Below are 26,500 nucleotides of genomic sequence, written 5' to 3'. Positions count from 1 at the left end.
GATCTTCTGCTTTCTACTTCTGACTCATCTTCTAGCCCGAATGTTTCCTTTCTACTGACGTCGAGTTCGACAAGTTCAGGTTATCGATTCAACGAATGAAATCTTTTCTGCTTCCTCGAAAATGGAACCGGTTCCTGACCCGTGTTCTTCCTTACCCACGATGACTTGTCTTTCGCAATAGGCCGTAATTGGCCGTTTCGTCGGAATTGTGAAAAGCATTATTCGTCGAAAGAAGTTAATTTATTCGAAACACGACTAAAAGGTGTACGGAACGCTCTAAAAACTATTAGCCAGAGGGACATCGTTGGTTTTGTGCGGTGTTCCGGGTGCGGACCACGTTAAATGAGTTCTGCAGTTAACAGGGAATATCATAAATCGCTGCCGGTGCATTAGCTCATGGCCCACCATAGTGGGGTAGAATATAATCAGGCCAAGTCTAGCTGAAGATGACGCCAGGAATATTCCTCTAACCTAGCTCGATTCGAGTCCAACGCCGGAATTCGTGAGATTATACAAGATATCTGTGATTAATACCCAGCTCGAGGCTGGCATCCGGTTTCGTTTGGCCTCGTTATCGATTCCGGTCCCGTGGAAAACCGGACGTCTCTACTGATCCTGGACATTAATTCGTGCCGGGCTTTTACTGCCTCCGTTATGATTAATCCGACCAACGTGGCCCAATACGATACTTAACCGCGGTCCGTTCAGCAAACAACAACACTATTCTGATAATGATATACGGATCTCGTTGGAAATACATTTCACTCGTATTCGCTAAATGACGGGGTATTGATCAAACGGGGGTAACGGAGAGCTCTTTCGGAGCTCTGCGGAAAAAATATGTAGAAGAATCTGAGGAAAGATTTTAAGAAAAGAAGACGAGATAATACCGTTTACATAAAATCTTTCTGTTTAAAATATCCGAAGGTTCTAAATCGATACCGGATCAACGTCTGATAGCGGAATAATCGTGCACAAGCAGGAAACGGTGCTGGTAAACGTTTAATGTTTAAGGTTCTAAACAAAACAAGTTCGAACGAAATTCCCCAGTTTGTTCGGTCTTTGTATCCCGAGGTAGGTGCACCGAGGGCAGGCATTTGCATAGCTCGCTCGAACGATGAACGGCTGATCGTACGTGAAACCGAGCAAAGGAGTATCGTTAACCGTAGCCGTTGAACAGACGAGAGAACGCTTTTGTAGATGTTAAAGCAGCCAAGCTAAAATTGGCCGGCGTTGTTACGCGAACGAAGCTTTATTGAAGCCGTGGCAAAGGCAGGATAAATATCGTTAACGTCCTGTAGAGAAGTTTCGATCGTCCGAATTATTCGTCGAAATTGTCGTTCAGCGATAGTTTGTCGCCTGATTAACGACGCACGCGACACGATTAAAGCTTTCGTCGGTGCGCGGATTTTCTAGCGCGCGCTGATCTGATATTCTCGCGAAGCTTAACCGGCTTTAATCTGTTCCTTGTCTCGCAACTTCCTGAACCGAGGATTTTCGCGACTCGAACGATTACGGAAGGGCCCACGGTGAACGCGTGTTTAGAATATTAATTGGAACGGTACAGAGAAATCGTAGGTACGTGGCACGAAACACGAGGATCCCTTCGTAATAACCGGGAACGTATTCGTGCAGCAATTTAATGACCCTTTGTTCACCGCTGTTTCTTTGTTTTGCGTAATATCTGCTAGAAATTAAGCGTTGCCTGCTTTCGCGTAACGACGGAACCAGGAACACAGTCTAATCCCTAGGGAAGATTATGGAGCTATTGGCACGTACGTCTTCTTCATTTTCAAATGTATAATGGAAGTTTGAATACCATAGGATTTTTTTAATTAATTTTAATTGTAATCCCTTTAAGTATTAAAAAAATTAATTATTACGGGATAATAAAGCTATTATGTATGTCTGAAAGCGTATTTAATTATAACACAGTGGAGAGAAATAAATGCACATGTGAGTACGTATGAACATACGCACGTGAATTGACGAACATTGTTTCTACCGCTGAAGCCGTAATACAACATTACGGCATTCTGTTTCATTCTTCTCTCTAATATTCGTTAATATTCAGTGCACCGTTTACTTCAATTTAAGCCAAGTGAGGTACCGTTCACTCGTTAAGAAACATCTCCGGTATATTCGTATTTAATTTAGGGTACTTAATATCTTCCAGGATTAAGTACTATTAACTCCTATTAAGAAAACACAGCTTTCTCTATTAAAATTCCTTTCGCAGCGCGTACGTATAAATCAGCGATTTAACGGTTATTATTCCACAACGTATGAGAAAAAAGGATACCAAGCATAGATTCGAACGAAATTGAATCGAGAGTAGTCGGAACTGTGTTTAGTTCAATTTGTCGCGACTAGTGTGTATTATAGTTGTTAACAATCTGAAATGGTTGTAACGCGAAACGGAGAGTTGCCTTGAACCGTCGATCACCGCCTGTAAATGTCACCGTGACACGCATGTCATCGCTGAGCTAAAAAACGAATCTACCATTTAACCGAGTCATTTCAAAGACCTTCGTAGATTTTTTTATCGCTTCCTGGAGGTAGATTGAATGATTACGTGCACGCGATTGTTGAATAATCCAAACAATATTGCAAGTTTAAGTCATAAACGCGAGACTTGTTATTTACTCGACACGAGGACTATGAAATTTTGGGACTTTGGAATATTGGAACTGTGAGACCAGCTATAAAAATAAACAATCTCAAAGTTAAAAAATTCCGAAATGTTAAAGTCTCCACAATTCTAAATTCCAAGTTCCATCATGTGAAATACCAGAAGTTACAAAGTCCCAAAATTTTAAACTCTCCCCAGGCTCTCAACTGTACATCAATATTTTTCTATACTCGTGTTATTACACCTCGAGAGATTAAAAGAAAAATTTTGCATCAATTTTCCCAATTACTTTCAGTACTTTAAACTGCACGCAGGATGTTGCTTGTTTAATCGATTCGTTTTTCCTCGTCCGGCCCGCAGAGAACCTTTCAAACAGTTTTACCTCTAATCTTTCATCGTGAAACGTTTACTTTGGATTTACATCGTACGTCGGACCGTCGAATTATTTGAGGATTTTATAGTTTCAACGTAAACAGTTAGCTGTATACGGAGGATCAACGATTAACTAAAAAAATCTCGAAGCAGACATCCGTAGAAATCTGTGTGGAAATGCACGACTCGCATAATTAGGCTGATTAATTCAATTCCAAAGAGGAGGCAAAGAGACGTGAAAACCCTTTCAGTCCGACCGTCTCGATCCTCATAGGCTGCGGTTTTATGTAAATAGACGCGTATAAAGGGTAATGGTTCTTCCAAGTGTTCCATTACGCCGTATTCACTGGCTTGAATACATTTACTCTCTAAACAATTAACCTTGTTAATATTTATGACTATTTAACAGCGTTATACTCCTGCGGGGTTGTCTACTTGCCGTTAAACGGTGTTCTCACTCGTACGTGCCGTTGCAACTGTCGTTTCATACCTTTCATAAACCGCTGTTATAATAAAATTTCGAACTTATAACAGTAACTACAGCGTTTCTTTATTCGAAATATGTTGGATTCCTCCTCCTCTTCTTAAATTAAATTTGAACGATTTACATCTCATGTTTATGATGTTAACTCTTCAAACATTGTTGGTAAATTCATTACAAAATTTTGACAAGTTTCTGACAAGAGAATGTAAACTTGCCGTACTTTGCGAATTTTTCCTATGAAGCGTTCAAACAACCGAGTACAAAGAGTTCACCGCAGTAGCTCGGTCTTCAGAAACTCGAGGGTTAGCGATAAAATAAAGAAAGTTCCTAAAACAAGATGGATCTGGCAACGAAAGCACACTCTGAGGGAAGTTTCATTACACGCGTACATACACATGCTAATCGCACTTGTAACGAAGTAAGTTTCTTCGTAGTGTTGCGGGATAAACTAACTGACGAGAAAATGAAGCGATCTCGTGTAATCTTAATCACCAGGGTCTGGAGGAAATTATCTCGAAAAAGCGCGCGCATTGGTCCGTGTATCAAGTCGCAAGTTCTAATTCCCGAAGAACATGCACGGTAAATAACAGTCGGTGAAACAAACTTCCACCGCTTAATACTTCTTCATGTAGTTTTCTTGTAACACCCAATTGCAACTCCGCATGTACAAATAAACAGGTTGTCCCACTTGCATCCAACATCTACATTTTCACCGTTATTAAAGGTAGACAAATATTCTACGCGTGGTATTTAGGTCATCGTTATTTAACCGTGGTGATAATTTCGATTCCCGGGGTTAACATTTCTGTAAGCTTTCGATCGATCGTTGACGACAACCAAACGTGATTTATAACCGTTCGGTTCCCCGTTTGAAAGACACACCGGTTGCCGGCAACCTATATTTACGATCCAAAAAAAGGTCGATGCGCATTCGATAATTCTCTATTTATCCGACTACGTATGTACATAGATTCATCGGAGGCTTTCATCGAGTGACCACGATCCGACCATGCACCGTGTCCCGGTCTTTAAACCAACGGCTATTTATCTCCGGCATCGAATGACCCGGTCGTCCCGCTTCCGTTTTTCGTGCCAACGAGATTTCCCAGCCAGAAAAGTGAACGACGCACTCTTTTTTAACGGTCGGACGTGGAAGAAGCAGACGAAAATAGAGGGTTGAAAAGGATGCGAGTGGGGGCGGGAAGGGTTTTGGTCGGAGAAGGAATCGTCGTAGTCGCGGTTAGAAACGGTTGAAAGGGATGAAAGGGTGGTACGAGGAGAGGTGTATACGTATAGGACTGAGCTTGGGTTGTTATTTTCTAAAGACGCTTACGCTTCAGCCAGCCACGAAACCGCGGCGAGGCTGCCGCCTATATTTACTCATTTTCTTTTGGGCGTATCTCAAAGAGAGCGACGCCTTGGTCGTCGCTCGGCGTAAAAATGCGCAGCTATTCCGTCTTGCCTAGAGGCTTAACCTCGCATGCGGTAATTTACGCCCCGCCTAGCCTAGCATCTCGTTTGGCACCAGCCACCTTCTTTTTCCAGGCGTCTTCGCCGACCTAGGCTAAGAAATCTCTCGCTCTTCGACCTATAAGCCGCTTCGCGCGCTTTTTCTTTGCCCATCGTCGACGATTGCGTGGCAGATTACTTTTATCGCGTTGATCGGTGCTAGGAAGAGGAACGTGGCGATTCTATGCGCCGACTATGAAGCGCGTCGAGTTTGCGGTGCGTCGATTATGCAGTATGTGGATTATAGGGACTACAGAGGGTTCACTATGCGATGCGTCGTGTATGCAACGAGCCGACTATACAACGCGTCGACAGTACGAGTAAACTATGCAACGTGTCGAGTATGCAATTCTCCTACTATGCAATCCGACTATACAACAGATTTTCCATTATTCCAAAGTATTTCATCCATTCGTTTTTGATATCGCTGGTCTCGTATCGTGTGATTTAATCGTAATACAACAACGTATTGCGAGGTAGAAGTTGGATTACATAGAAGATGAATGTCCTGGTGTTCTTTCGCGTTCGTTTGTAATGTAGACCGAGCGATAAGAAAAGTTGTTTCGTTTTTGGAGCTTCTTCTGTTAGATGGGGGTGGACTAAGTGCCTTCCTAAGGGGAAAGTTTTTTCGTACAGACGATTCATCGTCGGCGATGAAAAGAAAAGCGTTCGTACATCCGATGAGGATTGATTCTCTTCTTTGGTCACGAGAAAATAATCACGGTTTATTTGAATTTGAGAGAAATGATAGAATTTGTCGGTTAGGAGAAAAAGATGTGAAAAACTGGAGATCGTAACAGGATGAAAGAAGAAGGAAAGTAAAGAGGCGAGGAGACACGTCATGGACTTATACTTGCGCAAAAATGGCCGAACTTAGAGGTTCCTTCATGGTCCGCTGCCTTCCTTGGCACATTCAGCACGTCTGCGCCTTTAACTATTCCAAAGTCTTGCTCGTGCTCGTAAAAATCTTTCCTATTGATTCTGAGAGAGCGGTTGGGCTGATTTAAAATTTGGCACGATGTTGGGGTACCTTTTCTCTTAACGAACGATATCTGCTTTTCCTTGTCTTCTTCGGAAGTACAATTTTTGCTTAACAATTTGTTGCTTCGATTTCCATCGAAATTATTTTGGTTGAGAATTTTAATTCGTATCGTAGAAAAATATAAAGTAACGGCAGTTAACGTATTCGAGTTATTTGACTTCCTCGAAGATTGCGCGTGTCAGATTCATAAATCAAGACGGAAGTAGAAGAATATCAGCGAGCACATCCACGTTAATCTCTGGAGGAAAAAAGCGAGCGAGCAGTCAAAGTTCATAAATCAAAAGAGAAAAAATTAAAGTGGAAGAAGAGATTTCGAGCCAAGGACGGATGCAACAGAAGAAGCAGACGCGACGATGCAGGATAAACGGGAAAGAATCTTTTTCCCGGGGTTTTACAGAATGTCTAGTTCTCGCGAGTCATCCTGAAACTCCGAATCGTTTCTCGCCAAGGAAGATCAGTCCGCGGTGGCAGGCGCGGAAGCTTTTCGTTTACGACGCGAATCCGTTCACCATCGATTCTCGTTTCGCGAAACGACAACGAATATCCGTGTTGGAATAGCGGTAGACGCGGTCGAGTCGTATCTCGAATTCCCCGTGAAGTTAGAAGCCCGTCCTTTAGATATATATTTCGATCACGCGCACTTTATGTGCTCGGCCGGCGATAAAGAAAGTATCCTGCGGTATTTCTTGCAAATATTTTCTCGGTCGATCCTCGAGATTGCTCGAGGGAGGCGACGTATAACTGTTGGCCGGCCTGTGATTCACGAATAGATTCTGTTGCCCGTAAGATGCTTCGCGCTCGTCTACGTAAGTACGTGCCAAGAGAGTTGGCTGCATTGTGAAGTTGAAGCTCCTGGAGAGTCTTCCTTGTCGTATGTTTTGCGCGAACCGGAAGCTCTACAATTTCGCGTGCATTGCTTTCTGGTTTCTCGAGATTGAAGCGACGAACGGTCGAACGAACCTGGAAGATTGCCTTGTAAATAACGGACACGTTCCGCTGCGAAATATGATCTTAAACTAGACAATACTAGAAATAATATGCGTATGAATAAATCAACAGTATAATAAATTATGGAGACTGTATCGGATCAAAATAAATTACATTTTAATGAACAAAGATAATATGCGGAGGACGGGAAAAAGTTATGCGACTAATCAAGAATCGTGAGTGTCGTTCTGCGGTCAATGTATCACCGAGGATTCGCCGCAAGAAATGGCCAGGCCGTTCGGCTGTCGGGTCAAGGGGTGGTTTTAGAAGGCAAAAGAGGGTAGCTGGAAGACCGGCCGCAGCACACATCCGACTTTATGAGCCACCATCGCTCATAGAATCTTCGCCGCAATCTTTCGCGAGAACCCCTTAGAGAGGCTTGCACAGGGGAGAAAAATGTCCGAGGGTTTGAGAATCGATGAGTTTGCATTAAACATCTCGAACCTGACCTCCCATCCCGAGGTTACTCTTTGGGATGGTGAGCTTCTGGATGCTCCAGCGTACCTCAGGAATCACGAATCCATGCTCCAGATCCCGAAGGTATAAGGTATGAACGTTGGAACGAGTTTCGAATCAGAAGAAGCGGGCTTCGGAACGATTCTTCGATTACGCAGTCCGGGCACGTGCGATTCGCATTGTTAGGAAAATGTTTCGGCGCTGGTGAAAGGACCAGACTTCAGAGAATAGAAACCTGTTCGAATGGATTCGACTGTCTATATCACGGATGAGTTGCGTTATCGGTGCAACGTAGAAGACTGCTCGTTTTCTGATCGAACACCTTTCGCGTGCGAATGATTTAAGGAAACGACCAAAATTAGCTGTCGTGGGTTTTCGTACAAATTGCTCCTAACTGGCTTTATTACAGTATGATATATTCATATTTATGTAAAATTGTCTTCGGATTTTTATGAGCTTTGACAAATTTCCGGGTATGCATGAAAATTTTTTACTAAAGCATTTGTTATATTAACAAACTCATCACGTAAATGACAAAATAAAATACGTCGCTGAGCTGCTTTCCGGACAACATATTTCATCAGGAGTTGAACCGAAAAATATTAACAAAAAGCACTTGTACAAAGGTCCAGGGCGCAAAAAACGTAGTCGAATTCCGGAAAAGCGACCAATAGATTTAGTTTCTACAATATTCTGACCAAGGTACACGATTTTCAAACTATACAAAGCTGAAAAATTGATTTTGTAAAAGGTAGGGACGATATTCGTGTGACCAGTAGTTTTCATTTTTCATTTATTCTCTTTTATAAAAACAAGCAAACTGTTGTGTATATTTCCCGCACTATTCAAACGTATTTTATTTTACAAGCAAAAAAACAAACGAATCGGTTCAGAGGTTCGAGTCAAAGGTTCGTGTAGACATTTTCTGGGAAACCACGCAAATTGTCAGTGTCCATAGTCGCTGTAAAATTGAAATAAATATTAGTTTTTGTCTATCGACGTCACGGAGGGCGGTCATCGGTGACTCTGCGTACACCTGCGTTTTCTATCGGTGTTCTTCGCGAATCGTAACTCAGTCACGTAGAAACATAATGTGTATCGTTTACGTGTCCCGCGGTATTTGTTCTTCTATTTCTCCAACTGTTCGTGCTATGTACCTTCGCGCTGTTATGGTGAAACCCCGGTGCACTCGTGTGGACTGTGCATACCGTACGACACCCATGAGGATACGTTCATTTGCAATGGCACTCCCTGGTGTTCGATACGATTCGGAACGGTGCTTTTTAATAGCGCGATACGTTTAAATTGAACATCGATTCACTTTGGTCGCTGATCTTTTATATTGGACCGTGTTTCATTAAATATATCAAGAGTTCGATAAAACGTAGTTAACACGTTCACTCCGCAGGGATCGGCAACAAATTTTGTTCGGTAAAATAATCCGTAAACGAGGAGAAATTATTCCGATTTGAAAGAGAGACCGAGGAGAACTATAAACATAATTACGTCCAGAGTGAGGTCAGCTTTTTAAAATATGAACCGAAACGTAGCTCGAAAGGTGTACCATGTAGGATACGTTATTAAAAATGTACAAAAATGTTATATTTCTGACTTCTGAGATTTCGTGGCAGGTTTGATAGTCAAAAGAAAAAAGGTGATCGTTGACACAGCTATTACCATAAATCGTGGATTAATTCAGGAATCGTTCGTGAAAGTTGGTTTGAGACCAGAATAAACCAGGGAATTTCGCCGGGGTTGGTGTAGTGGCCGGGGGCGATACGTGTCCTGCGGGTCGAAAGTAAGTGAAAAGTAAAACGGGAAAGGCAGAGAAGAAAAACGAGGACGCGGAAAAGTACAAGGCTCGCCTAGAGCAATAATAATATCGGAAAGGTCGAGCTTATACTGCGGCCAGGCTTTCCCGATAGTTCGAACCGGCCGAGCGAACTTTCGGTCAAAGTTGCGAAGCTTTAAAGCGAAGGCTTTAACGGGGCTTCGCGCCTCGTGCAACTCTTCTACGTTCGTGAAAGTCGTGTGAAGAAAGAAGAAGTAGCGGGGGACTAGGTAAAAAGGAGAAGAGGACAATGATAGGTACGGGAAGAATGCCTTGGCAAGTAACTTTGGCTCCGAAATATACTGACCTCCGCGTTAAGGGTTCATTTTCGACGCTTTCGAGTGCCTACATTCTCCTGGAACTTTTTATTGTTCGCGTACTTAACTTACCGATCGTGAAAGTCGGACCGAAAGAATTATTTGAAATCGAGAAACTCTAAATTGTCTTTGGTCCAATCTACGACGGCAACTGTTCCGAAAGTCCATTCTCTCGTAATTAATTTACCTTGTTTTCGATTTCGAATGATCGCTACTCGGAAAATTTATAAGATTTTCAAACGATCGTCCGAGAGGAACGATTAATGATATTATGGTAAGTCAGTGCTGAATTCATTATAGGAATTACCCTAAACAGAGTTTGTGTAGTATGATGAGATTTTGTAGCATGTTAGTTCTGGATATTCATGCGTTATTATTCGTGCCGCGAAGTGAGCCAACGCAACACTGAGTATTTAATCATTCATTGGAGTTAATGCGAATTGCATATGAATACGTAAAGATCCACCAGCGATGCGTTCATGGCTAATCATGATTTTAATTGCGTAACATTTGCTAACAGTTGCGCTCTTTGATATCTATGCATCAAGAGGGTGGATTTCTTGAGATATTTAATAATTTTCGATACAACGGAACAAGTCTCGCGGATACATATTTCTCTCTCCGAATTGAAGCGGGCGAAGATTTTGATCACGTCGATGCGTAATGGGCAGTAAATAACGAATGACCGTGTCCGACTGGAATAGCAGCCATCATCTTTCATCGAAGTAACAGTTCGAGATGCTGAAACTTTTGCAAACACTCCAAATAGACGTTTCCTTATTCTCCGGTTCGAGCAGTAGAAAGGAAAACTTTGCTCACGAATTCTAACCAAAACTTCTGCTGTAATTTCACTGATGATAAATCGGCAATAAGAACGTTCAATGGCTGCCACCCCACTTTCTCGCGATGAAAATGGACTCCGAGATGTATATACTCGTTCAACGTATATATCACGAAATATTTAGAAATTTGTCAAACTTCTACAATTACCATGTCAGAGAAGTTCATCGATACCGAGGATTTTATTGGTATTAGCAAATATGGGAATTAGTGAAGTTCAGAGTTGGAGGATAACTTGATAAAATCGGAGAACGAGGAGTTGATGACCTAAAAGTTTTGTCAGTTGAAATCTAACGATTTAGAAATTTGAATCTTAAATTTGAAGACGCGAAAAGTTTGAAATTCGAGTTGAGAAGGGTTTATGGAGGGCCCCGATAATCGGAAGAATAGATAGTGAGTGAAAATATCGCGGGTAATATCTGGCTTCTAGTGAATTTGAATGCTTCAGGACGTACTTAGCCATCGTTTGGAAGGTTCTCACGAGACCCGGACGTCCGTGAATTTAACCGCTGACTTCGTCGGAGATACGACGTTCTCCCGGTGCACGCTAATGGGCTTTGAAAAGTTTAATCTGTACTTGGGATATCGTATGCATTAGCGAGACGTGCTTGTATCGTAAACTTGGTTACTCTTACGCGGCAACTTTGATCACCGATACAAGTTGAACGCGTCTAGAATATCGTTACCGGCACGATAATCGGTTTTCGGCTGGTTTCATCCGAATGTTTCGGATCGGCATACGCCCGCGAGGATTCTGATTTTCATCCAAATAAGGATAGAGTGTAATTCGAGCGCTACGGCTTCATTAGACTAATACAACGAAATTGAGAAGTTTACGGGGGATCCAATGGTATCCTGGCGATAAATACTCGTTCCAGACCGGCGAATAATGAACGCAAACACGAGCCACCTTAATTTACTCGAGTAAAGACAATCAGGATGATTAATTTACTTTTCAACTTTCCCTCTTGTTTCATCCTCCTGAGCGAACCAATTCTGCAACGCTACAATGCCGTACAACTAAGCAAAAACTTGCAAGATTTCAGAAACTTGTAACTCCACACACGTGGAGAATCTGAAAAATTAAAAAAATGAATTCACACGTTGAATAATTTTCGGAAGAAAATTCTTTTGGAGTAATCGTTACTTTTGCTTTACATGCTTATACCGTTGATGAAATTGGCGAACGGTGCGATCGCAAGATTCGATGGTCCCTGGCGGTGTATTTGGCGAAGCGTTCACAGACTGTATTTACGAGGCTAGGTAACCGTGTAAACCAACCTGCTAATAGAATATGCCCATTTTCTGGCCCCGTAGGAAACATAAGGGTTCAGATCCGTAACGAGGAAACCTCGGCTCCGTCGTTATCGCGATTTTCCCCTCTTGCGACGTATACAACTTTGCGCTACGATGCGGAGCTTCCAACGTGTGTTTCTGGACGAAATTGTCGAGATTTCCGTCTTGTTGGTTTTTGTTTTATTCGAGAGATTAATTTCTGGGCGAGTCGCTAAGGGTACGACAATTTAAATTTAATTTCAGACCCTATTTCATTTTAGCGAGATCCTTTCGTTCAAAAAGGTCTATTTAATATCCATAATCGTAGCAGGTATTTCATTTTCATTGGAACGATTAAATTAAACGTTCATTATTACTTTATCTATTTAAACGGCCAACGGATTAATAAATGATTAGCAAGAAATGAATAATTGTCATTTATTAAAACACTGTCGACTGAAATAAATTGGATTAATAATGGTTATATAATTTTCATATAACTTCGAATAATTTTAGTCGACACATATTTCGGAGATATTTTAAAGTAAACTCAGTGTTTCGATTAAAATGAGCAGTTTAGGTAAAGAAAAAGGGAAGAAGCTGCAACGGAAGGCGAGTTTGATGGAAAAGGCAGAAAGTTAGAGATTCGAAGAGTAGTGAGTTATTAAGTTTATTAATTGCGAGAGTACAGCGGGAGTCATTAGAAGTCCATTGTAAACTTTCCTGTATAATTAAGCAAAGTTTCGTTCCTATTAATGCTTTATAATAATCCTGCAGATGAGATTTACTTTGAAATAATCCCTCGGCTAAATAAATTTTTAAACTCTGGAGGGTTCACAGTGTTTGTACATAAAATTATACGAAGGCGAGACAAATCGAAATACTTTTAATTAGAATCACACTCGACCGTAAAACACAGGCGGTGGCAGCTCGCGACGCGATGTCGGTGAATATTTTATTCGAGTAATTAGAATCTCCTATTCTCGTTTTCCTTTCGTTCGTCGTCACTTTAGAGGGTAAAGTGAATTTTCCTTCCTTAATACCGCTGTTTACGGTGAAAATGAGCGTGATTAGAAAAAAGGGGTAGGTTTACGGAGTATTTTCTCCAAATTACCAATATCGTGGTTAAATTATTATGAATCTGCAACATATTAACGTGTCAATTGATCAGAAATTCATTTTGTAAATAATTCCACTTACTTTCTATTTTCAACTTTGCTACCCTATTCGTTTGATGACGCTATCTGATCGTTTCACAAAAAAGTAAAATGGTTCTATGGGGTTGTTAGTCGAGATTCGTCGGTAAAACGTAACTGTTGAAATACTTTCCCGTGGAAAGAGGGTAAAAAGGTAACGTTACCAATCGTATAAATAGCTGTGTTCGAGCATACACCGAGGTGGATCGTGTTGGTCGAACGCCACGAAACGAAATGTTTGAAAGGAGCAGACCCTTCGGCGGTGTTCGGAGTGAATTCGACACCGAAATCGACGATACGATCCACTAGGAAAGAATCGACGTCGTAGTTTCGAGCCAACTACGAGCAGGAATGGAAACTACAGCAACCGTCGGGAAAAGTCTGTCGTGAAACAAGAAGTGGGTAACAATGGGGTATTCTGTGTAGGCGTGTCCGTTCGATCGTGCTCGCAGGCATTCGCCGTGAAACGAGACGTTGAAACGAGAAAGGAAGCGTGCGAGTCAACTTAAAGACAATGGGAATGGCCAATTTCGGGAGTGAAAAAGAAAATTTTCTTTGCAACATTTGTCTAAGGGATCAGAAACTCGTTAGTAACCATTTCTTCACACCTCCATTTTGTAAAAAACAACGCTACTGAAAATGTAACTATAATTGTACGTACAAGAAGCACCAGAGGTCTGAATATAACGCGAATAATTATTTTACACGTGTATTTTCGACGAATGTGTTCCAACAATCTTTCGAGCAATCAAAAAAAGAGGTCTGACACGATTTCACCGTATAAAAGTACTGCAAAATGATGTTCACATCATGTCGGTTTTATACAAAAATTTTGTTGAAAATCGAACTCATAGGTCTGCTTTGATTGATTTGCTAATACGAACGGTCCGATGTAATTTCATAAAAATGGCATAAAACAGTATGGCTTATCAATTTGAGCTTGGGAAAAGTTACCGCATGAAAGTTTCACGAACATTTTGAACATAAAATGGTTCATTGTCCGTTGCGCGAAACAAAGCGAAATTCATTTAAACGTATGTTTCAAATTTCAATCCAAACATTTCACAGCGATGAATACTGGTATTTCATACAACATTTGGAGAATGTGTAACTAATAAATGTATATTACAGCGCTTATAAAATGAATTTCTGTCAGAGAATGTGAGCCACAAAATAAACTGAACGCATTCGAATAAACAACCACGATCAGTTAACATATGTATGTAATATGAAAATTTCAATTTTCTCGACCACTGTTTCGTCAATAAATAATTTCGCTTAAATATGCAGTAATCGCTGAAAGCTCTGTAAATAAATGATATAACTGGCGATTAATACGTATATACATAAATATCATAATTACATGGAAAAAGTAACTCGCATGCTATGGAAGACCGCTCGGAAATTAATTTTAATAAGCTGTTTAATTCCTTTGGAAGCCATGAAACGTTAAACTGAAGTCTGTCTGAAAATGTGGAGTATAAGAACAGATGGATCTTATCGCAGGTAAATCTGAGCAGTTTTTCCATAGAGTCGAAGTTTCGTGGCTCGATATTGTTGGCGGCGATAAACAGGAGCCGTTTGAAACAAACGTTTTACCGACGGAGTCCGACACCACCGCAATCTCTGCCGCTTGGTGATTCTCCAAATTTCGTGCCTTCCAGTCGCGGCACGTACGTTCAGTTATTTGATCTGCCCCTTAGATTCGAAGTTGGCCGAAAGCACGGCCAGCGATACCTTTCGACCAGTTCCTATCCAATTTGCCTTGTCCGTGAATTTAGAACCCCTCCAGAAAAGAACAGAAAAAACGACGAGCGGATAAAACGGCTCGAGTAATCAAAGGAGGGAAACGTAGCGTAGATGAAACAAGAGGGGAAAAAAGCACAGTTAAATTACAGTGTAACGTCGGTCAGTGTTACGTATTCCGCCTGGACACGCGAGGCGGTCCCTTAAATTCATCGGTGGCCTGATTTACACGCGGCGTGTAATTTGAGCGGAGTGCATCGTGGAGATAAGAAATCGTAATTGAACCTTTCAACCGTGTTCCTGTATTCCGATGCTGGAAAAGTCGAAGGGGAGGAAACCTAGAGCGCGCCAAAGGATACTGCCCATTTGCGGTGTGAGCTATCGAGGACTTTTTAGGACGACGGAGATCCGAAGCTGATTACTTTCACTTTGTGCACGGAAAACGTCTGTGTAACCTGAAAGCCGTGGATGAAATATCGGAAAATTTATCGTACGCGTTTTAGATCGTGGTTACATTTATTTAAGCGATTAAAATTATAGTCAATATTTGTTTCACCGTCTCATCTCTTACTATGATTTTAGCGTGGTTTAATAACGATTTATGCTGCGCGTTATTCAGCCAAAAAGGAAATATATCAGGATAAATATCAGTCGTATCGCTGTATTAAAATTGATGCAGTGCGCGTAAGCTCGAGTTCAAATAAACACCGGTACCGAATTAAACTGTAAAAACTGATGTTTGCATCGTTTTCTTCTAACGTCTCCATTTTGAAGAAACTTAGATTCGTTTGGATCCACTAGGTATAAAATTGACAGGCTTTCGTCGATCGACCCACAGCTTTCCTATTTCATCAGAGCCATTTGAAAGGGCAACGAACGATCGTGACCACGGAAAAACTGGAATGCGTTAAATTTAAACTTCACGACAATCTGTGGACCCTTTCATTATCGGCTGCCAATCCCTTTGACCCGTTCCCATCGAAATGCGTATCGATATCGTCCGGTGAGTTCCACAATTTCGCGTGTACCTCGTAACAATTTCAATTTCTGCCCCGCCGAAATCCCATTTTCCAGCGGAATACAATGGGAAATTTTATCGAACGGTTCTGTCTCGTCGTTCCGCGCCAATCCGCCCACTTTCGACTCCCTCTCGACACGCTTCTCTCTCGCTTTTCCATCGTTTCCACCCATTCTCACGGGATTATGTTAAATAGCGACTTCCTCATCTGCGCGATCGACAAAATTCCGGATAATGGCGAATCGAGTGATTCGTATAAATCTGTACTAAGCTTTTCCAATACCTCCACATTTTTTCAAAATTCCGGTATGCACAAAACTATGTGTGACAGTAAAAACTTAACGAGGCTAATAACCTAATTTACCACGAATTCCGAAGATTTTTTAAATAAATTTCTGAAAAAGAATTGGTACTAAATTTTTGTGGGAATATGTTTCGATAATCTATAGAATTGTACGACTCGAAGATCGAGGAAATTGGTAGGATAAACAATGAGGAACACGCCACAAGGTAGCCAGGCATTCTCGAAATTATTAGTTCGTAAACTATTTCCATTAAGGCTAGATCAAAGAGGAAGGTCTTGGCACCGAACAACGAGGTATTTCGTGTTGTACGTCAACCGTGATTGCGTGCCGCAACGATACAACAACGACGTTACTACACGTTACAGTTGACGGAAGTTCAGTCTTAATCAGCTGCTTATTAGAATTAGCTGCGTGTCTGCGTGCACTCGTGATACGGTAACAACCGGGTCCACTCGGGAGAGACGGAAGTTTGCTCGCAAAAGCGTAAGCAGGGTCTAACCTCGTTTGAACATGAAGCTCGAAGAGTTTCCATATTCAGCCAACTTACTTTAACTTTGACAGAAGCTCGTTGCCTACGTCGCTGAAACGCTTTGTTAAATAAGAATAGATTTACCTGAATGTCTAGCTTGTAATATTTTCATCCCTCACGATGGTTTTTGCCTAACCGATAAACTTTGCGTTTAAGAATATAATAAATATTGGTCGATGAGCAACTTCTGAAGAGAAAAATTGTTATCACAAATCTTTTAATGTGGTTTTCTCGATTGTTTTCAGGTGGATCGAGCTTGGCGAGCGTGGTGGGTGCAAGTAAATTGACGAAGCCTCTGAATAAACCGGAATTCGACGACATTGCCCCTCGAAATATCACCGCCATCGTTGGTCAAACTGCGGAATTGAACTGCTTCGTGAAACATCCTGGAGACAGAGTGGTGAGTGAACTTTCATTTAAAAAAAATCCGTGGTATTGATGAGTAGGTATAATTTCGTTGCGCAAACGAGGTACCTAAATTAGCGAGATCGTTATTTTCCGGTTGTTATCGCGATATTAATCATGTGTCAACTAATCCTGCAAAATTACGGGCTTAACGAATGACGGGTTTCCATCAGCTTTCCTATAATTTTCGTTGTCTATGTTTCGTAATATTCGAAGACATTAATTTAGCAAGCTTAGCAAAACCATAATTTCTAATTTATCGTCCGAAACTCAAATATTGTCACAGTTCAGAATTATAATTAGTTTCTAAAGCGTCGAGTCAGAGTAACATCGGAAAATTAATTAATTGCAAAAATATCTACCGTTGAACTTTAATCGAAACACAGCTAATAGCAAGAGTATCGAATACTTGCATTTAATCAGAATCGAAAACTTAACTTCTCGTTGACCGTTTCAAACTTTCCGTTACAAAAACTTTTCTGTCGTTCTTATCGCGATTCGTTCTGTTATCTTACGCTGCACAATTCAACGGTTCACTGCTGCAACAAACGAAGCTTGTTCTTAATTGGACACAACTTTTTCATAGTTTCGATATAGTTGTTGCAAAGGACCAACGCGAAATCGTCGAAAGAAAGTCCATTTATCTGGTGATTCCACGATTAAAGCTTTCATAGTCGTAATTCGTTTTCCTTGTCTACGATTTCTACGAGAGAAAACGTTTAGCCGTTTATCAACGCGATTACCAGCAATATTCTGCGGGTCAAGCAAGATTTGACCGATGTCACGATCCTTTAACGAGCTTGCACAAACGATTTCCGTTACAATACAGTTCATTAAATATTCGAGCGAACGTTAAAAGCTGCGCGCGTAACGTTCAGCCGAAATATTCTCATAATTATGGAGCTGCGGACATTAGCATAGGTACAAACCGTATTAGTATGCATAATAGCTAGTTTTCATCGGACTGGTGTTGCACGGAAATCGTGTAACGATTACTTATTACCGTGTGTCCGCATATTGTTGCATTTTCCGGCAAACAACCCCCCATGTATGGTTCACAAAATATCGATTCTGAGCTTGCGCGAATTATTTAATCATGTTGTAAATTAGCCACAATCCAAAGAACAGCTGTAGAGCCGGTTGCCTACGGCATGCATCAGACGATTCGTTTACTTTGTGAATAAAGCATCGGCGCAAGCCTGGTACGTTGGTGTGGCGTGCATTGGCATAATTTCATATTGTTTTACTTCTATATAATTTCATTTAGTTCGTTACAACGGTGAATATTTTACTTTAAAGATGTCGGGAAGTAAGTACGTGCTCGTGACATCGAGAGAATACTCTGAATGCTCATTTTCCAATAAAATAAATTTGTAGAAATTTGTATAAAATAGAGGAAACGAAAATGAAAACGAAACACGGATTAAATTTAGTCTCTGAATGACTCGACGAGTGAGCAAAGCCTCGGCTTTGCCAGCCGCGAATTAAACATAAAATGAAATATTATTTGGATTAAAGCACCGCGTTGAAATTGTAGCAAAAGTAATACCGCATTTTGCATCGTTTCGAAACGCGGGGCAAAGGCATTTCAAATATTCATTTCATATTGCATTACATACCAACGTTCATCTTTTATTACCAAAAGCGTGTGGAATCCAACGTGTGTGAAAAGAAGCGTATATCGATCTCCTGGGTCGTTTGATGGATAAAACTTGGCCAATAAAAGTCGTCGTGAATTCAATTCCCTTGCCCTACGAGGCAAGCTGACGATCTCGGAGCTTTTATACCAGAGCCTACCAACACCAACGTCTCTTTGATATCGCGTGTCCAGATCGAGTCTACTTTAACGCGTCACCGGGCGTCCATCGGTCTACCAGCAAGAAAGACAATTCCTAAATCTCTTCTCCGTCCCCTTTCGTTCTCGAACTTGCCACGATATCGCGTGTGTGTTCGTACGTGTCAATAGCTGTGCGTCCGTGTTTGTAGCGAGCCGCACAAGCAGTGTCTTTAATTGCTAGCTAGGAGAGTCTCGAGTAGCGGAAGAAGCGAGTACAGGTTAGACTGGGATTGCCAAGGGTGGTCAGGGGTGACTGCACCCTCGCTAGCGGCAAATGAACCGATCAAGCATACTCGGCCAAGTGGTTACAAAGCCAGGCCACCTCGTTTTTCTACCAATACACTTATTTCGCGTGCACGTATACAAGTGAACGTGTGGCCACGAGAATATATCTCGGCAAAGGCAGACAACTGACAAAGATCAAAGGATAAATGTTGAATAGCGGACAGTAAATAAACCTTCGCGTCGACTGATTTAATTTTAGCCTTTGAAAAGATGCCTGCAATTATTTAAGGGTATTATTCTGTTGTTCCATTGTCGAATGCTAAGCGCTTTTTCCGCTTCGAATCGTGCATGTTTTCGAAAAATCAATAAATCCGTAGGATTTTCATTATTTCATGAATCGCGCATCGATAAATATTTTCGGATTTTATTAGAAGAGAAGATTTATCGAATCAAAAATTGAAATGGTACGGTTTTTCAATGCGCGAGGGCAAAAACGATAGCGAAGGAAAAATGGTTGTTTGACTTTTAGTAGCGGGTAATATTTCTACTTAAGGTGCATGTCTCGAAGCCTTTAAAATTTATGATACACGGTTCAGTTTAGCATTTAAAGTTGATCACTTTGCATGATACGAACCCCCTTCACGCTTTCCCGCTGCATGCTTTGAACCCTTTGCATTTCTTTACCCTTCAGTTCTTTGACACTTGCCACTTCTCGTCACCTTGCTAAACAAGTTCCACGCGTTAAATGCATCCCGTTTTCATTAACCCTTTCGCTGTGGCGTTCCAGCCGTTACGAAAGGATTAAAATTTTTTCTAAACACTTATTCGACCTAGATCCTTTCCATTCACGAACGCTCTCTACGTTCTCGACGCTGTGTTCTCTGCGTCGTTTTATTCTCCGCTGGCAAATCGATGTGCCGTGTGTAAAAGGCGTTGTTAATGCCAGGAACAGTGTAGAGGAATGCATTGGTCTTCTATTAGGCGGATGCATTAGCCTGAATAATGCAGTAGGTTTGATACGGTGATGCATGAGCTTCTTAAAATTCTGCTGGAAAACTGTTGCGCGGCACTACATCACTGTTCCTCCTGAGAGAAAAATACACGGCTGTGCATCTCGTTTGCGGCTACACAGAGCCAACACCGTGGCTGATTGCGCCAGTCTGCTTTCGTGTAAGTGATCTGTTTAATCGTGTCCTTCCCATCGCATGTAAACCGGTGGAAATAGTTCGAATGGCTTAAGCTTAATCGCGTATCTCGTGTACACGAGCCCGTGCCGTACAAGGAATTTGAAATGCGATTGTCAAGAGGACTACCGTCGTTTAATTATTCCGGCCCGATGTTCGCCGATTCGAGCGGACAGGCGAGAATTTTTCCCGTGTATCATGCTAACGAACAGATTGCAGAGGAGATCGATCGAAAACGCAAACGCGAGCGTGTCGAGGCGAGTCAACAGTTGCGAAGTCGCGTTATTCTGGCAGAAAATTGAAAAATCACGCCGAAACTCGTAGTGCGTAGGAAAAAGGAAAACATATTCGAAATAGAAGCCGAGGGCGTGGAACGGGACGCGACGCAACAACACCCTCTCGTTTCCCGTAACTTCGATAATTGTTTTAGCGGTGGATCGAGAACGTAATACGTAGAACTGCTTTATACGACGGGGGTCCGTTTAAACTTAGTTTAATTAAACCGTGGATTTATTGGGTAACGCTTGATACCCACACACGAAGATACCGGCGCACTGCCTAGCGACAACGGGTGTACCTGCCTCCTGAGGGTTGAAACGGGTGGTTACGGTATCGAGTGAAACTCCACACGCGCGTGTACGTATGTGAACGTGCAGGTGTGCCCCACTGTATGCCGGTACATGCGATCTAAACGGGATGGAATCTTCGAAATGGCCCCGGGAGAGATATTGCCGAGCATCAATCGGGATAATGGCGGTGATCTAAGAAAAGAAAGTAAAGTACGTAACAAGAATTCGTACGATGACCGTGAGCATCTCCGGATGATGATAGTAACAGGAATGATACGAGCAGAACGTTGAGAGATTAATCGAAATTTCTATCATTTTATTATATTTTGCAAAATTTAAACGCTAAAAGATTGTAGACAAGGATTCAATTATATGTAGAAAAATATTTGTTTATATTTGTCGATCGTTTCGAGACCTCTAGGGTGGTCTTGCCACTCAAACAGGAACAGCAGGTCTTGCGAGTATACAGGAAACCGTAAATTGACGTGGACGACACGGGTGTAGTTACATCAAGGAGCTGGCTGGAAATTGGGTTGAAGTACAACAACCGGTTGTTTTGTGTCAGCTGTTCAGCGGCGTTGTTAGCCGAGTTTCTTCCACTCGTTACCGCACTCACGAGCCACGTCTTTGAATAAATTTCCCGTTTTCTCTTTGTGTTCTTTAAACGAATAATTTCGCGTACGATGTTATTTTTCGCGTGAACGCCGAGCGAAATTTGTACTGACACTCGTATCGATGTCGCGAGATGTTTATACAGTCGTGGCAAGTTTCAGCGAAGCATTTCTAATCGGCGACAACTAGTTATACGAAACAGAGAGCATAGCTAGGTCGATCGCAGAACTTCCAACTACCTTGGGAGAGCGTAACGTGTTCTGTGCCGAGGATGAAACGTTTGCAGCAGATATCTTATTAGGACGATGGTTACGTTCATTAAAGTTCGTCGAACAATTAATCGCGATCTGTCCGTCGCATGAAGCAAGTTTTCGTCTGTCCAATTGAAACTAAACGCGGACGTTAATAAGTTGATCCAATGCCATTTTCTCGTTATGAAACTTCCTCGAAGAATGCCGAGCAAGCTTCTCGATTATAATTTTCCTCGACGAACACATTTTTGGGGAACACATAAACGTTCTCATCGCGCGAACGTTTTCATCGCGGAATCCACGAAATTCCGCTCGAGACCCCGACGGGATATTCTCACTTAACGCACTTGAAGCGAAGCGTAATTAAAAGGACGAGTGTCCTGGAAGTGGCGGCAAGAAAAAAGGTACGAGTATGCGGTGAATGGAAGCCGGCCAGGAATGCTGGTTTTTTCAGTTTCCGCAAACCGCGGCCAACCTGTGCGCTAGACGTTGCCTTTAACGAACAAAGAAATTGCAAGTCAGCCGAACGAAGAACGACAGAAGGAACGAGGGTTTGCGGTGTTCCAACGAACAGATGTTATCTTTAGACAGGCTGCTTTGTCACTGTCCCTCCAGCCAAGGCAACAAGGACAACTCGTTGTTCCGACCTCTTCATTATTCACCGTTCTGTCCCGCTTCCCGAATCATTAGCCGACGATTAATAATCAGAAGCGGATCGATAAGCATTCCCCTGACCCGCGCTATCGTTTCCTTCCCCGAGGAGCTTTAATTGCGGCGAATCCTGGAGATTGTTTTCCACGCCGAAGAAATAAGCTGTCGGAGGGAGATCGGCCGAGGACCGGCTCCGATTTAATCTCGTAATCGACGCGTTCCCGGGCCAACCTGGTCGAGGAGAAGTCGAATTGAAACAATTTGCGCAGCAAGAACGGAGAAACGCGATCGTTGGCCGAAGACACGGGATACTTTCGTCCTAATCCTTGGCTGACTGGAGTGTTTGCGAACGGGAGCATCCTCGAGGAGGATAAAGGAGAGCCGGCTGATTCGGTGACGGCCGTCTTTCGATTACGAGCTTCTGTTCCGTTTGTTTGCACAGCAGTCCAAGGGTCCTGTCCATTTAGGAGTCTGTCAACCGTGACTCGCTTGCGACTCGCTGATTTCCAATACCTTATGTTTGCCGATTCGAAGATGAAGCGACACAGTTTGCGTCGATGCGCAGGTTCGTCGCGCGTCTAATACCGGGACAAAAGAGCCGGAACGAAAGCGAACGATAACGGTGCAGAGAGACAAGGGATGACGATGCGCAATCCAGACGAAGCTTTTATCTCCTATCCGGAGTATTAAAGGAGCAACGATTCGCCTCGAGGAGAACGATCGTTCTCGATTAACTTTATCTGTATTTACGATGTTGCCCGAGTGAAACGGATACGAGCGAAAGAGAGAAACGTTTGATTCTTTGGGCTACCAGCGAAATACATCGTTTCTAAAGCTATTGGTTTCGCTTCGAGCTTCTTTTAATTACGGATCAGATCTTGGTATCGACTGGAATACATAGAAGCTACAGATTGGCTAAAGTGACGGAGTATAATTGAACCTCGTGTGGATATCGACTTGAATCGTTAATCCTTTGCACTCGTATCCTTTGAGAAGGCTGACACAAAATCTATGACCTTTATATTAAGGGCTAAAATATCAGTGAATTCTTCGTTGAATATTGATGACATGGAAATGCAATATTGTGTACGAGAACTGAAAGAGAGCTTCAAAGCACTCCATAGTAACGCGGGATGAACTATAATCTAGCTATAATCTTCAAGCGTTTCGTGGAAAATGCCTCGGTATTCTCGACTTTGGAATCATAAAAATTTGAAACAGTGACTCTTCGCTATTACTATCTTTACGACAGTGACTGATAATACATAAATAGATCCCTAGATACAGATACCGAATAAGCGCATTTCCGAGGTCATTATTGTGAATCTCGAGTTAATATTTATAGATATCAAAACATCTAAGAAATGTTGCTATCATTACCTAAGTGTATCATACCTTGTACTCGATTATACTCTTGATAACGTAGTTATAAGTCTCGAACACTACGACAAAGATTTCCTAATTGAAATCAAACATCGATGTAGAACTTCTACAAAGCCGACGAGTAATTTCATTGAAACGAATTGAACCGATCGATCGATAGCTTTGAACGCGATGTTAAGACTACCGTGACCAAAATACAAGAGGGGCATTAGTTTCAGTACGTACACAGTCGATTAAAATTTCCAGACGAAAGTCTCGATTCTAGAGCACGTTCTCTCTGTATCAATTTCAACGCGAGACTGGTTTACGAGCCTCTCGAAGATTAAGTAGTCCTTTCCATCAGCTATTCTATTCCCTTGGCAAAGAGAATTCAGTTCAGTCGTTAAAGCGACAATGAAACGACCAGATAACGAAGAGTGATTCTCGCAGTACATTATAAAAATGCCGAACAAAAAAGTCAGAACAAGATTTAAGAAAACTTTATTACAACATAGTGCACTGGATTTTTCTCTCGAATTAATTTCGTTTGTTCGCTCGATGGAGGGCGACAGAAGAGAGGTAGAAAGAGTGGAGACCGAGAAATAATCCTCGTGAGTCTGCGAGAGTAGCCGTACTGAGCGACACATAACAGAAATTGCCAGAGTGACGAACGGACAGTGTGATCAGCTAAATTCCGCGTTCGCCCTCAACCGAATTGGCTTTATTGCCGTTTCTGCCCGCTCCACGGACCGTCTGAATTCGACGTGGCTGTTGCGGTTGCGAGCTGGGAGAACACGAGCCAAACGAACCTACTACGCTGGAACTTGAAGGGCTACAGGGGGTTGGCTCGCAGAATCGAGATTGGGCTGAAACGATAAGGAAGCCTGTTACTTCATTGAAATCTGACGTGTAACAAATTGCAATACCGATAGGGTACGTCTAGCACTCTCTAATTTTCAACTGGCCTGCTATGCGAAACAAAGTTGCAAAGTTGTATACTTCAAATTTTTTAAGATACTCCGTAGTTTTTTAGTATATTCAATAATTTCTCGATGAAGCATCTTTTGATTAAACGAAGAGGTTTGAGCAGCTTAAGAAATCGACACAGCGATGAAAATCTCGTTCGAATGATTAACGATGCAAGATGGGTGCGCATAAAACTATCAGATATTTAAGGGAAAATGGAGCTTTTTTACAGGTCTACGATTTTCATATCGCATCATTTTAATGATCATTTTATCCTGTACCATTAACGCCACCGGAAGAATCGGCGTTTCATAGAACGAAGAAAAAAGTCGTCGAGCTATCGCAGAAAGTTCATTAAGGTGGATAAAAAGCGGCGGCCGAGCGTATTTTCTCGTCGTAACAAATAGCCGGAAGATTGACTTTAAATGCGAAACTTCTTTAAACACTTGGCGAACGACAGTACGCTTCGTTAACTCGAGTAATCTCGAACCGAGGCTTCTCAAGTTATCAAACCGTTCCGAGGGCCAGCCCGTTAGGACGAAGGGAGTCATTTTCTTCCCGTAGAAAGACGGGTCTCGGCGAAATTATTTTCTTTCAGGCTTTTATTGGCCACTCGCTGCTCGGGACTCCTTCAAACTCGTCCATCTCGAAGTATTTCATCGGGACAAATGACGATCTTATCTCTTCTTTCAATTCTTCTATTTCATATCTCGATAGGGTTAATTTGATACCGACATTATAATAAATTCTTTTAGACATTCATTCGTGACCTACTTTTCTTAAACATTAAATGCTTTATTTGAAAAGGTATTCATTTCGATATGCAACAATTTAAATAAATTTTAACAAAACTTTGTAAACGTTTGTCTTATCTTCTCAATAAAAATTAAGTCATCGTTGAAACAATGAATCAAATATTTATAGTGTACAATTATTGTCGTTCATTAACAAATGAATTTATGTCTCGAAATGATAAATAAATTTTATAAATATGTTATAAATGTTACAAGTGCCTCGTGTCATGGAAATCGTGCGAAACTTATTACGTATCCGATACACATGTTAGATAGAATTGTTGCATAAGGGTGGAGCGATAGAGGAATTTCGATAATTATTTCGCTGAATGACGTCGCTATCAGCAGCAAGAGGAGTCTGTAGCAGTGTAATCTATTAAGTCGAGCGAAATGAGCTGCATTCTGGCCGATATCGGAGAAGAGCTTCAACACAGGATGGAAAAAGCGCGAAAGCTCGCACGGGGGGTGAGAGAAAATGGAAGGCGACGAAGAATGCGAAGCGTCGATGACGGTCGATGTTAAAAATGCCTCCTAGCTTTTATCAGCGAAGCGCAGGCATAATTTAAGAGGCGGACATTATTAAAAATGAGGCCTCTGGGGCAAAGAAAAAAGGGGGATAGAATCTATGAGACATTGTCGCGGGTTATTAGTAAAAATTCGAAAGTGGGTTGCAGCCGAATTTCGTTCAATAATTTCCGTCGTAATTCGCCCGAAACGATCGAACTTCGAGGACGATCGACTGAATTTCTCTGATGGAACATTTGCTTTGACTTTAAGTAAAAAACTTTTGTCGGAAAACCAATCTGTCGAAAGCACCTTATCGATACACAGAGCGGGATAACTTTCATAAGTAAATAAAAAATTAACTGAGTCTGCCGAAAGATTACACTTTTCTTCCTAATGAAGGTATATTAAAGGCTTCTGTGCTCACCTTTCCCTGTTAATTAAACGTTTAATTAACGTTGACTTTCGCGCAGAAAGGAACCTTACGATCTCCATCGGCTAATTCCCAGTTTCTTTTCTGGTGTCTTCTATCTGTCGATTGATTTCCAGCATCTTTCGATCCACTTCGCTAGCCGCTCGATAAAGAATAAAATATCGTCCG

General features: G+C 41.8%; 1 protein-coding gene across 6 annotated transcripts in view; it reads left to right on the top strand.

Moving 5' to 3' along the window:
* Positions 1-26,500, top strand: part of LOC143264604 (zwei Ig domain protein zig-8) — a 189,391-nt gene that overhangs the window by 99,781 nt on the left and 63,110 nt on the right. For all 6 annotated transcript variants that reach the window (XM_076532645.1, XM_076532644.1, XM_076532642.1 and 3 more), the window contains exon 3: positions 16,785-16,939. In XM_076532645.1, the coding sequence (XP_076388760.1) occupies positions 16,785-16,939 (155 nt within the window). The remainder of the gene's footprint in view (positions 1-16,784; positions 16,940-26,500) is intronic.

This window comes from Megachile rotundata, chromosome 6 (assembly GCF_050947335.1).
Source record: "Megachile rotundata isolate GNS110a chromosome 6, iyMegRotu1, whole genome shotgun sequence".
Classification (NCBI taxonomy): Eukaryota; Metazoa; Arthropoda; class Insecta; order Hymenoptera; family Megachilidae; genus Megachile; species Megachile rotundata.
The sequence above is the reverse complement of the archived record's forward strand: the minus strand, read 5'-3'. Positions and strand labels throughout refer to the sequence as shown.